Genomic DNA, 13,631 nt, shown 5'->3' on the forward strand with positions numbered 1-13,631 from the left:
TTATAACCCCCCCCCCCACACACACCTCCCATCTCCCACCCATGATGTATATCAACTCTGTATGCAACCATTAACAAAATGCTTGTTATTTTAAACACAAAAGCAGATAAACATGCCCTTTTTTAGCCTAATACTAATAATTCATTTGCATTCGGTCCACCAGAGAAAGTCTTATTACTGGCTGTCCAAAGTCTGTATTTAAATACAATACATGTACAAGTTTTGGGGAATCAGAGCTATTTTATTGGATTTACTTACAGCACAATTATCAAAATCACATCTGAACATGTCCCTGATATATAGTAAACCCTGATGAGATGACATACACCACCTTTTACAGATTGTGATGCACATATAGTCATATCATGATCACAACCAACCATGTTAATGTTCCGTAATTTTAAATACAATTTGTTCACAGAATATGGTTAAAAGCTAATCTTTTGTCAATCCTGAATATTTGCTGTATTTTTCAAACTGAGACAATAACTCCCACAACTCAAAGCTGCTGTACTCCCTTCCACTCACTGTCTCATGTCTTCATCTATCCTTCCTTTGTCTTTTTGAATTCTTCACTCCATGTGTTAACTACACTGGCATGTACTGACAACGTGCCAGTGTAGTTAATAAATAAATAAGCAGAATATAAATAAGCAGATGCATTGAAATGAAACAACCCTCAGGGCATAAAAGGTGATTTTAAAATATGTCCTAAACCTGCTGAGTGGATCTAAACCTGGCAAATGTCCAATGTTTTCTGTTCTTACAGAATAATAAAGCTGCCACTACAGCACTTTATACTGTAAGTCAATAAAGGAGGAGTCGTCTTTTTAGGAAACTGAATACAAGTTAAACACAAACTTTTACAACTGGTCACATGGGAGAACGTGTAAGTTGGGATGTAATTAAACACTCAGTTGCTGCATTTAAGTTTAGAGATATTGGTTCTTGAATATTTCCATTACATTTGAGATTAAATTATATATGCTATGCTACATTGTAGCATACCATTACCCAGATAACTGTAGTATTTCTTTGCAGATTAATTTTTAACTTGTAAAACAAGAGCTCATAAAATGTGATGCATTGTACTTTCTAACATTACATAAGGTAACTGAGGCACCTGACCCAGGTTTATAACTTTAAGTTGTCATCTGACACACTGACAGGGACTCTACTTACTATGTCAGTTAGGTGCTTTTACTTTGGAAATTTAATTATATTTTAATACTTCAAAGTAATGCTTGTTTTATTGGTCACATGGGAAACTCCAGTTAGGTTACTAGAAGAGTGGATTGTTTTGCTGCAAAAAGCGGTAGTCTATTTACTTTGTTACAGATTTGACTTGCATAACAAGAGCTCATAAAATATGATGTATTACTTTTAAACATTACAAGAAATGATTACACACAACACCACCTGTATCTGGTTTTATAACTTTACCTTATCATCGCTTTGACAGTGAGTAGTTTCACTTCATGTATTCACCTGGATACTGATCAGATAGAAAACCTAATTAGGCTACAGGTTAGGTAGGAAGTGAACACGAGATTAAATTATTGGAAAGTTTACTGAAAAATAGCTGCACTGTTTTTTTTGCAGATTAAGATCTGAACTGCAAAACAAGAGCTCATAAAATGCCATGTATTACCTTTCAAGAAGTAATTATACATACAGTAACTACACCTGGACCAAGTTTATTACTGTGACAGGGACTACCCTTCACAGTCAGAATCCTACTTTTAATGTCAGCATTTACTTGTACTTGAATATACCTAATTTTGGGTATAACATGTCAGGTAGCCTAATTAAACATAGCTCATTTCTTATGGCCAAAAGTTTTGACATAGCAGTATAAAATATGATAACCGTCCAGTACCACTTCCTGGCCGTTGATATGTTGCCGAATGAAGTTATAGCTAACCTAAATAACCTAATTACTGAAAAGTCGTACAATTGTCAACTCTATAGTTTAAGTTACATCTTTACATTACACTTGCCTCCGTAGATCACCAGATTGCTAACGTTAACCATCGGCCAATGCGTTAAGCTAATGTTAGCGCATCGATTTTACACCAACGTTGGTTGATGTTAACGTCCGAATTAAAACGGTGTGTCAAACGCGAAAATTACAATACAATAAAGTTGATGTCATGTCTTGGAACACTACCTCTAAGCAATAGCTTAGCTAATAGCTTTTATTTATTTTACAATGTTTAAATTATTTTGCACTAACATGTTGTGGAGATTAGCTGAAAGCTAACGTCATGAATTTTGGGCATCAACTGGTAACTTTAGCAGAGTTACAGAGTTTAGGTTCATGCGATGAAACAAAATTGTTAAATATTTTAAAAAGACTAAATTTCACGGATTAATGCTAAAAAAATATTTTTTTTTACTTATTCTTGCCTCTTTATTGTGATGAAATGCACATTCTGTTTTCATATCAGTCACCAAATGTCTACTTTTAGGCACAATTGCTTGTAGATATGGTGATGATGTTGGAGTCCTAGAACAGTAATACAATAATGCCCAGGGCTGTGTCCACTGATCACGCTGTCTGCCTCTGCACAGACTGTGTAGTAACCCCAGCCTTTAAGACTAACAAGCTCAATGTCCCTGTTAGGTTAGGAGAGCCCTCCTGCAGTCTGGTGAGGCTTTAGTATTTACTTGTACTTAATACTCCTAAAATGGAGAACGTAATTAGGTTACTGTAACAGTTTAGGTAGGAGGTAACCAAGTTTTGATATACTTACTGCAAAACAGCTGTGCTATTTTCTTTGAAGATGAGGATTTGACTTGCAAAACAAGAACTCATAAAACATCATGTAGCTATCATACTTCCTAAAATGAACATATATAATTTCACACAACACTACTTCAACCTTTTTGGTGAGTAATTTGATTTTTAATCCTTAAATGTATATATATATATATATTACCACTAAGTATGTTTACATTTAATTTAGTCCAAAAAGTATAACTTGCACTTGTGGTAGGCTATTTATGTCATAATATTTTAACATAAAGGATTTGAATACTTGTTTCAACCCCTGTAAACAGTAATGTTAACATTTGATGAGAATGATCTCCACCCAGTAAAAGTCACAAGAAAACAAAATATCACCAGGCAGTAAAAAGAAATAATAATAATCATCTAATATATATATATATATACATATATGCGTGCTACTTGGCGAAATCCCTACCTTCACATAAGTTACAGAAACGCTACAGCGATTGTACTTAAAAGAATACAAAAAAAAAAATCCGGTAAACAAGAAATATAAAATAATAATAAAAAAAAAGATGTCTTTAACAGAAACAGTAATCCGTCTCACCGCGCGTCTTATCGGGCAGTGTGATGCTTATTTATTTCGGTGCTTACACATCCCCCGTCAGTACTCGGCTATTACACAGCAGTGTTGATGATATGTGTTGTCAGCTGAGCGGAGAGAACAGCCTGCTGCGGTACAGGCTGTTCCCGGACTGGCTCGGCACGGAACGGGTTACAGGTCAGGGTGTCTATTGGAACACAGTGTTCTCGTCAGCAGCGGCAGCGGTACAGCTACAGTACAGCCGGAACATTGTGTTACTTTGTGGCTGCTTTCCAAAGACCTGCCCCTTCATTTTACACTAAAGGCCCTCCCACAACTCTACTCCATTCTACTCTCTCTCCCCCTCTCTCCTTTCTCTCTCGCCGTGTGTCTCTGCCTCTCTCCCTCACCCGGTGTCATTTTGAAGTCTTAGATCCATGTGGCTACTTCACCGGCACGTTCACCGTCACTAGAGGGGACAGGGATAAAGAGGGGAGGAGGGAGAGGGAGGGGAGAGGGGAGGAAAAAACAGCGCTACATAGTAACCGCATGGGCAGAACATTTAGTACCCTGGATGTGAGATGAGAGGGGCGGGCTTGAGTTAGGAGGAATAGACGCGGTTTTAAAAATCTACCGACTGAATTTCAGATCGGATCGCCGGCCGCTTCTGGGAAAAGACATAAAGAACCAAAAAAAAAAAACCCCAACAACAAACAAACAACAAAAAACAAAACAAAGGAGCGCAAGGAAATGTGAGTCTTTTAATTTATTTCATCTGTCTTGCAGCTGAAAGACTTAATTAAGGAGTCAATTAAGATGTAATGTTTACCGGCTTTCTAGTGCTTTCTGTTCACGCCTGGCTGAGTTAAAGGGACACTTGTTATACATATATTTACCTTTTATCCAGAGATTGTTTTAAATAACCCGCACGCACCAAATCGAGTCTTTTAAAAACCTTTAATGATTATATAAAAAAAAACAAAAAAAAAAACAAGAAGTCCAGTTGAGGTCCTATTATAAGAGGATGGATGTTGAATTTGCCACACATGTGGGGGCATTTGAGGTTACAGCTGTATCCAAGTGTGCTCTGGAAAATAAGGGCTGATAAGACTCCCTGTGTATGTGTCTTTATGGGCGAGAGTGTGTGTGAATGTGGCACCCGGCTGTGGTTCCCAGTAGAGGTAGATGAGGACAACAGTTTACATCCAGAATCCCTTTAGGCTTAGGTGTATCTTCATAAATTACAGGTTTGTCTAACCCGTTTCTGAGAATTAGTAACATTAAGTCTAGTTCAGTCTGTGCTGATTCATATTCATTTAGGACCAAGTTGTGCATTATAGGACATAATGGTAGCCTCTGAATAACTTCAAATATGTGGCTGTTATCATATTTAGATTTAGATGAGGAGGTGAGATAGAGGCAGAGTTGGCCTGCTGACATGGACACGGGTTGAGGCAAAGTCCCAGAGATGAATCAGACTGCCTTAGGGGGATATTTAATGAAGATAAATAACTTTTTGTCCAAATACACAAAGATATGTGACTGAAGGGTGATGCATTCTCTGCCATTACATTATAAAAATAGCAGAATTCAAATGTTTGCACTGTCATTTCACATTCAAAGTACCTACACCACATCTGTGGCCACTGTAGCAGATTTTCCAAAAAGTCCTTAAATGTCCTTAAAAACAAATGAACAAGCTTTTTTGTTTGAGTAAACGAGTCTCCCATATCAGGCAATGCTGTTCTTCTGGGTTGTAAATCTACCGGTCTGTCATGCACAGTGTGTACTTACACGTTCATATATGAATCAGCAGCAGAGTACGGATGTGAGACAGAATGTACAGAGACACTGTGTGCGTCTGTGGATGTGGTCTTTGCCTCATTGTCTTCTGTTCCTGCATTCCTCTGCAGGATATCTGAGTTTTAAAGTACATGTAGTCTAAATGCCATTTTATCTGTGTGCTCACTGTTTGCAGTTGGTTTACCCGTTCAGCTTTTCATAAAAATAAAATTTTTCATGCTGGAAAAGCAAAAAGTTAAACAATGAAATTGATGGAATGAATAACTTTTAATTATGTGAATGTGTTGATGAAGGTAATTCATAACACTATTGCTATTAATTGACATTTAAATGTAAATGTAAATGTAACCGATAGTCAATTTGAATATCTAAAATTTGCTTATTTTCATGAAAAAACTGAAGCTGGGTGGTACGTGAGGGGGTCTCAGATTGGTGAACACCATCAGGCTTTGCCAGCAGGGAACTGTGAATAGAAGGAACATTGTGTTCAGACACACACACACACACATATGCACCCACTCACATACGTAAGTTACATCTAAATGAAATCCATGACATTTAAAAGACACAGGACAAGGTGTTGCGACAGAGGAGATGGACATTTTGTGCTGCGCTTGTGTTGAATTCAGTGAACAAACACTTGATCTTTGAAAATGACACAGAACTGAAGAAGCAGAACAGAAGCCCATGGCTCAGCACCACGGCTTGACTGCTCCTAAGATCTTTCTCACATTAAAAAAAACGAGTTCAAATCTATTTCTTGATCAATATCCAATATAGTGAGCTTATTGCCAAGTTAGTGCCTCTCAGGCCAAGCTCTGTTGCTTAATTTTCTTACGAGAACCACGGGTGAATATCCAAATATTTGCATATTGTCATCAGCTGCATCTGGGATGTCCTGAAAGTGAAGAAAGGACAACTGGTGGAAAAATCGAGAAAACTGATGTAGAGAATGAGAGCTGCCATCCCCCCTCTCTCAAAACATGCTGCCCTTGAGCAAAGTTTATAGCCTTAAAGCCTCTCGCTGGAAATATGTGTCCACAAGAGTGCTGTCTGATCAGCACCCTGCAGTAAATATGAACACAACTTTACTCAGATTGGCAAGTTAAATATGATTTATAACCTCGTCTTATCCTAATGCTACATGACATCCAGTGTGGGGGGTCAAATGATGGGCGAGAGCTACACTAAGGTGTGATGTGATAAAATTTTTCAGGCGAGAGTTTTGACTCACTGAGATTACGTCTTATCTTTATTTATATACTTTCTTACTTTATAAAATATACTTTATTATATACTTATAAACACAGACGACACAAGCAAACACAAAAAAACACTTGTGTCAGTCATCTGTTTTTTCATCGTAGATGTTACATTTTCATTTATAACCGTTACTTCACAACTCTGGCCGCATTAGTAACATCCCAATGCAGTCCAGGAACAGCTGTGAGCCGGTTGCTATTCGGGCAAGTGCTAATGTCTCAGCTGTTTCATGTGATAGTAATCGCCAAATAGTGTTTGCCAACATGCTTAACATAGCTAACTAGCCTTTTCATTGTCTTCAAACAATGTCAATATTATTCTGCTAGGGCAGACTGAGAGAAATGCTTGCAGCCATGTTGAGGTTGAGGTAGTAACAATGCTTGTCGACGACGGTTGCTCCTGATGAGAGAGGCAACATTTAGCAGCTGGAACACCAACAGGTCATTACAGTTTTATTGCCCTGGCAAAGCTGCCTGTATCTTTTTACCACATGGAGATATGAGACAGCATCTATCTATCTATCTATATGCTCCATTAGGATGTAAAGTTATTTTATGATTGCTTTGTTTTGAAAAAAAGAGTAAAATAACTCTTAGTCTGATTGGTTTAATAACATTTCTGTGAGAAAATAAAAGAAATGCAAGAAAACAAAATATGAAAAATGTTTTTGACAGGCAATGAAAGTAGAGGTCAAAAACTGTTAAAAAAAACCTATTACTTAACAGTGACAGAGCCTGGAAAACCCAGAAGAGACACAATTTCAGATATATCACGATGTGTTAACCAGACAATACGTAGCCTCATACTCTGATAAGATACTGTATCAGTGTATCACTTCTGAGTTGAACAGTCGTGATCAGATTCAGGAATTTTACCTGCCCTATCACAAACACTGAGAGAGATGACTGTTACTTGCGATGGCACAGCGTTATCAGTACATTGTGTGTGAGCGTTGTCGAGCCCACACTTTTCCTGTGCATATGAGGAAGAAGACCAAAATACTCATTACAAAATTAACAGTGAAAATATCTAAATGAGGTTCTGTCGTACTGCAGATTTAATTGTGGTTTCCGTAAGACATGTGGATGTTATTTATAGACCGACAAAGAGCACAAAGGGGGCCATAAACTAATAGCCTGGAACGTACTGTACTTTGGTGAGTGCAGTGCGTGTTACAAAATAAAATGACTGAGCAACACGCTGTTGCCTTTAACATATTTATAGTCATGTAATTACTTAATCTGTGGTGGATCAGACAAGAAGCGGTACAGTTGAGTGATATTACAACTGTAATCTTCTTCATACAGCTGGGGTCAGTGTTAATGTGTCTTTTGTAGTAAAACTACATACATCTCCTAATACATATCCAGCACAATATATGGATTTAGAACATGTGCCTTTAAATAGACACAACGTAAGTAATGTGGAGGAAAACAGTAACATTTTCTGGGTTTATTATGGAGATCTTGTATTGATATTTTTGCCAGAGATTGTGATTTTCCAGTCCAACTCCACAAATTAGATTCTTGTGCCATTTTCTTTGCTGCAAGTGTGTCTCAAAGTGAAAACATGAGACATGAGGACATGTTGTTTATGGTGCTCAGATTGCTAATATGTAGGCTTGTGTGTTCATCATTTCTACAGTGTTACCGTGTGATGCTCACACGCAGAAATGACCACTGATCAAGATCTGCCTATGGATGGCCAGCCAGCCACAGCTGTGTTTGCTGCGAAGGGCATCGATGTAACACCCATTAAAGACCAAGGAGTTATTAAGGTATTTCATTTTTACATTTTATTGTAGGCGTTCAGGCACGAGTTAGACTCATTGTTCCACCATATGGCATGGTGGCTGTTCTTTCTGGATCTCACACAGCTTTTATCTTATCTACATTCTCTGTCACAAAGAAAGGATTTTTCAGTTGAACTGAAGGCTTGTCTTTCCTGTCCGCAGGTTGTGAAGCGTCAGGGGGTAGATAAAGAGAGGCCAATGATTGGAGACAAAGTGACTGTCCACTACACTGGGAAGCTGCTCAGTGGGAAGAAGTTTGACTGCAGCCGAGATCGCAAAGAGCCTTTTTGCTTCAATGTGGGCAAGGGTAGGTGAATTTATGAGTTGCTGTCAAACCTCATGGTACCTTAATGTTGTCTCTTACCTCAAGGAATAGTTTGATACGTTGGAAAAATATGCTTAATTGCTTATTTGCTGAGAGTTAGATTAGCTTTATACCTCTCTTGTGTCCATTAAAGGTGAAGCTACCGCCAATAAGCTTAACAGGTTTCTGTTTTATTCTTTATGCTAAACAGATTGTCTCCTGACTGCTGACTAGTTTTATATTTAACAGACAGGTAGGATAGGTGTATCAATCTAACTCTGGTGAAGAAAGTGAATGAGTGTATTATCAAAATTGTCAAACTATTTATTATATTCTTCACATCATTATACTTAATGTGTAAATTCCTACATAATCTTTCAGACAGTTTTATAAACCAGAAACATCTTTTCTCATAGTGTTTTTTTTTAATTTGCTTCATCCACTCACAGGACAAGTCCTCAAGGCCTGGGATATTGGTGTGTTGTCTATGCAGAGAGGTGAGGTGTGCACATTACTGTGCAAACCAGAGTATGCTTATGGAGCTGCTGGTAATCCAGACAAAATTCCTCCCAGCTCTCCAGTAGTGTTTGAGGTAGGTGTGCCTTGTCGGTGCTGCCATTTGTGTCGTGCATCACACCGAGGGACCCTGATAATTTAGGAGCATGTGAAAGTCTCTGCAGATGGAGCTCTCTAGTCATAAAATTAACTGCTTTGTCTATTTTAATCCCTCTCAGTCAAACAGCCAGAGAAGTTCAGTTACCACTTGTACCAGTCTGTTTAGAGCTCAGTGGGGGTGCAATGTTGGCTTTCTGGTTCCTCTTTAATCAATAATAATCATTCTTGTTTGGCAAAAATTAGATGAGATTTAGCCAACTTCTCTGCTTTACAAGTTACCCCCTATGGACACAAAAAAATGATTATTCTACCCCCCATAGATGTTCATCTGTCAGTACTCCCCCTGTATCATTGGCAACAATAATCTAACTATGTCACATGTTACCAAACATCATATAATCACAACAACATAGTCAGATTATTTGATTGGGTATTGAATTTTACTTCCCTTTAAGTCCCTCTATTTAGCATGTATATGCAGTATTAAATACATTTAATAAATACAAATACTGTACCTTAAGAAATACTTAAAAATGTCTTCTAATCTGTTTATAATTGCATTATAGTATCTTATAAACCGTTTATTAAATGTTTATACTTATTATGAATGCAGCCAAACTATGTTCAAACCCACACAACTTTATTTTAAATTCTAATGGAGATCCTAAAGTGTATTTCTGATTACATGTCTACCTGCACCGTATCTCTTAATAGTCATTATTTCTCTTTCTTTTTTTATTTCCCTGACTTAATGTTTTGACTCCTACTTGTTTTATGTTATGTATTGGTGTTTCTCTGCCCACACCTACACAAAGTTAAGCAGAGCTGTAGTTTTATATTCTGCTTTATAGCACCGCTTTTGTAGTACAATGATTAAATAAACATTTCTAACAAAACAGATGGAGCTACTCAAGTTTGAAGGAGAGATGCTTACGGACGATGGTGGCATCTTAAGAAGAATAAAGGTCAAAGGGGATGGTTACACGAATCCCAACGACGGAGCAAGGGTTGACGGTAAAGCCCTTCTTTTTTCTTCATGGATAATTATTTGTATTGTGCCAGTCTGCCAAATAATCAACAAATGAAACAGATGCATCAGAAGTTCAGTTGTGTCATGATTTATGTCCCACAGTGCACCTAGAGGGAAGCTGTGGTGGTCGATTGTTTGACTGTAGGGACGTCAGCTTTACTGTTGGCGAGGCTGAAGATAAAGGTGTTCCTCACGGAGTGGACCGAGCGTTGGACAAGATGCAGAAAGGAGAGTGCTGTCTACTTTACTTAAAACCAAAGTAAGTTAAAATGTGAACCTTGTCATTTATTTTGCTTTCTTGTGCAGTTACAGTGAGCCAGTCTTTATGTGGGATAGCTCTGGTAATTATCTCTGCTGTGGTTTGTCATTACACTCGTTAAGAGAAAATACAATTATGTCCCCAGGAACTTTATATTTAATCGTCCAGAATGTAGGATTTCTGTTAGATGATGATTACATTCTTTTTGCTCCTTTAATATGCTGTCTTTCTTTCTTTCAAATTTACAAACATCCACTCGAAATAAACATAGAACTATAATGCAAATACATGTGAGGTAGGCCTATATATATATAATAGTCAACAATGAGCAACAACAAACAGTGTCAGTTTTTCATATACTATAAAAATAGTGCAAAAGAATAAATATTGAATAAGACAGTGATGTACAATCTATAAAAAAAAGAACCTTGTGGAATTTAAACTGTAAACATATAATGTCTAATTTGTTGGATATTTTAGTGTTACGGGGTTATTGTTGCTATATCACTGCTTAACTGTTCACCATAGTGATATCCTGTGGAAAGAAACTGTGTCAATGTCGTTACTGCTACTATTACTCATATATACGTATTTTGTACATATAGGTGAGTGGAGTCCTCAGCTATTCTCAATTGATTTGAGTGTGACAGATTGACAGTAATCTGAGTACTAATGAAAGGCTAACATTTGCCTGATATAATGTGGATAGGGTACTGATTAGTTCATTATGCATTAGAGGTATACTGTAGCCCTACTGGTCAAAAAACTTAAAAGTTTAAAACCCATGAATGCCTGGATACATAGAGGAGTGACGTGCATGAAGACTAAAAAAACTACACAAAAATTCATATTATTATTGTTAATACTTTCCTCTCATTTGATCCCACAAAAAGCAGATTAATGTGCTGTTCTGACAAAAGACAGAACAGACAAAGAAAGAGGCAAAAATAACTAATAGGACACACACCGTACAGCCCAAACCACATCATATCATTCCCTTAATAAAAAAATACATAAATAAAATAGACAGAAATATGGAAGAATCACACAAATAAATAGAACACATTGTACTGCCCAAACCACATCACATCACTGCCTTAACCCCGCCCACACCAACCCTTCCCTTCATGTCCTCAGGCAAAAGCAATACTGAGTGCTGGTGTTAAATACTAGGTATTCGTAGCACACTAACAATTCATACTGAAAGTTAATACCAGTAAGTAGTCAACTAACACAAAGAAAAATCTGAAATAAGAAAATAAACAGAAAAGACTATATACATAATGCTTCAACTTAAATAAATACAAAAATTCACATTTATCACAAGAGGGGAACCTGCTTGCATTTGTTTGTATACTTGAATTAATCTTCTTAGGAATCAGAACGACCCCCTTCTGCTCATATCCATCTCTTTTAACAAACTGTACCATATTTCCTGAAATGCATCTAATTAAATATGTATTTTTTATTGCCATCTCATTAATACATAAACCAATGTGTGTTTTTTATCCAGTTAAGAGCACTTTATTAGCAAAATACACACATTTTATATTACACTGCTCAGTGTATGGTTTTATAATAAATAGGTTATAAAGGAAGGTGTATCGAAACCAACAGCTCTATTATCTGATGTACTTCTTTCACAAAATGTCTCACCAACCTTCTGTACATTCTCAGAAGCAGTTTTCCTTTTACACAGTCTGGAATATTTCAATAAGACGTTCGACAGGTGAAATTTTCACCAGTGTGAGGTTTTAAATTTAAACAAATGGAATTTCCCACCCCGTAGTTTAAATGTCAAATGGCTTGAGCTGACTTTCAACAGTTGATACCATCTTTGTATCTAGTTTGGCTGTTTGACATGTAGAAATGGGGGTTGTTCCAAGGTTATTTTTTGTTTATCATTGTTCTTCTGAACAGTATTATAAAGAGGCTCATGTTTTTTCTTTTTTTCACAGGTATGGCTTTGGAAGCGAAGGTAAACCGGAGTACAAAGTTGGACCAGACAAAGACATAGTATACGAAGTTACCCTCAAAGACTTTCAAAGGGTGAGCCCTGTTTTTTACTTTTTATATCCAAAGAAAGAAACAGTTTAAGTGGTCATGACTGTGGTTTTGGTCTTTTTTTATTTAAGACAGTCAAATTAATTTTGAGCAAAGTTCTACATAGGTATGTAGATCATTTCAGCTGACTACCTGAAATAGAAAAAAACTATTTTTACTCACTTTCTGTGGCATTAACTGTGTTTCCACAAGGCTAAAGAATCCTGGGAAATGGACTTGAATGAAAAGCTGGAAATGTCTCTTGAAGTTAAGCGTAAAGGGAATCAATATTTTAAGGTACAGTCCCTATGCTGATCTTTTATCTTAACAAATAATTTTTTAATGGGAAAATGTCCATAAAATGGTATTATCTTCCTGTATTAGGCAGGCCGGCACTACCAGGCAATCATCCAGTACCAGCGCATCGTTTCCTGGCTAGAAATGGAGTGTGGTACTGGGATAGAGCAGCAGAAGAAGATACAGGACTTTCTCTTGACGTCACACCTCAATTTAGCGCTGTGTTTCCTGCGGACAAAAGACTTCACACAAGTAGTGGAGAACTGCAACAAGGTTAGCTGCAAGACCCTGATGATAGTCCATATTCAAACACCATTTGATGTCCCTGCATTGTCTCTCTTTGGTAATGACTGTGTGTGTTTGTGTGTGTGTATTAGGTGATAGAGCTCGATGAGAGCAACGAGAAGGCTTTGTATCGTCGCGGGGAAGCACGTCTCCGTCGTAACGAGTTCAGCATGGCCATGGCAGACTTTCAGAAAGTGCTGCAAGTCAACCCCTCAAATCGAGCAGCTCAAGCTCAGATTTCCATCTGCCAGAGCAAGATTAAGGAACATCATGAGAAGGACAAGAAGACCTACGCCAACATGTTCCAGAAATTTGCAGAATTTGCAGAATGGGGAAATGGCCAAGGTTTCTGTAAACTCACCCCTGTTCTTGCGCCTACATTGTAGGACAAAAACAGTCAGCCCCTGACTCGTCTTCGTAGTTTTCTTTTCTTGATTTTCTTTTCTTTTCCTGTGAATTAAATTAAATATGAATTTTAAAGTTAAAAGAAACAATTAGAATTAACACGAAATTATATTATTTTACCCACACAACACACAGACCACCACACACACACCACACCGCACCAACTCACACACACACACACACACACACAGCTTTTGTTTCAATGTCACGGTGATTTT

The 13,631-nt window shown here is 37.4% G+C and overlaps 1 protein-coding gene across 1 annotated transcript in view; it reads left to right on the forward strand.

Moving 5' to 3' along the window:
- Window positions 1-3,820: 3,820 nt before the first annotated feature.
- The window catches only part of fkbp5 (FKBP prolyl isomerase 5), a gene marked incomplete in the record, with an annotated part of 13,442 nt that continues 3,631 nt past the window's right edge, over window positions 3,821-13,631 (forward strand). The window contains 10 exon segments of the mRNA XM_035661379.1: window positions 3,821-4,069; window positions 8,028-8,160; window positions 8,338-8,482; window positions 8,929-9,071; window positions 9,994-10,108; window positions 10,227-10,383; window positions 12,342-12,432; window positions 12,640-12,723; window positions 12,811-12,996; window positions 13,101-13,329. Coding sequence (XP_035517272.1) covers window positions 8,056-8,160; window positions 8,338-8,482; window positions 8,929-9,071; window positions 9,994-10,108; window positions 10,227-10,383; window positions 12,342-12,432; window positions 12,640-12,723; window positions 12,811-12,996; window positions 13,101-13,329 — 1,255 coding nt within the window.

Source organism: Morone saxatilis, unplaced genomic scaffold (genome assembly GCF_004916995.1).
Source record: "Morone saxatilis isolate NCDOM2014 unplaced genomic scaffold, NCSU_SB_2.0 Contig18, whole genome shotgun sequence".
Lineage (NCBI taxonomy): Eukaryota > Metazoa > Chordata > Actinopteri > Moronidae > Morone > Morone saxatilis.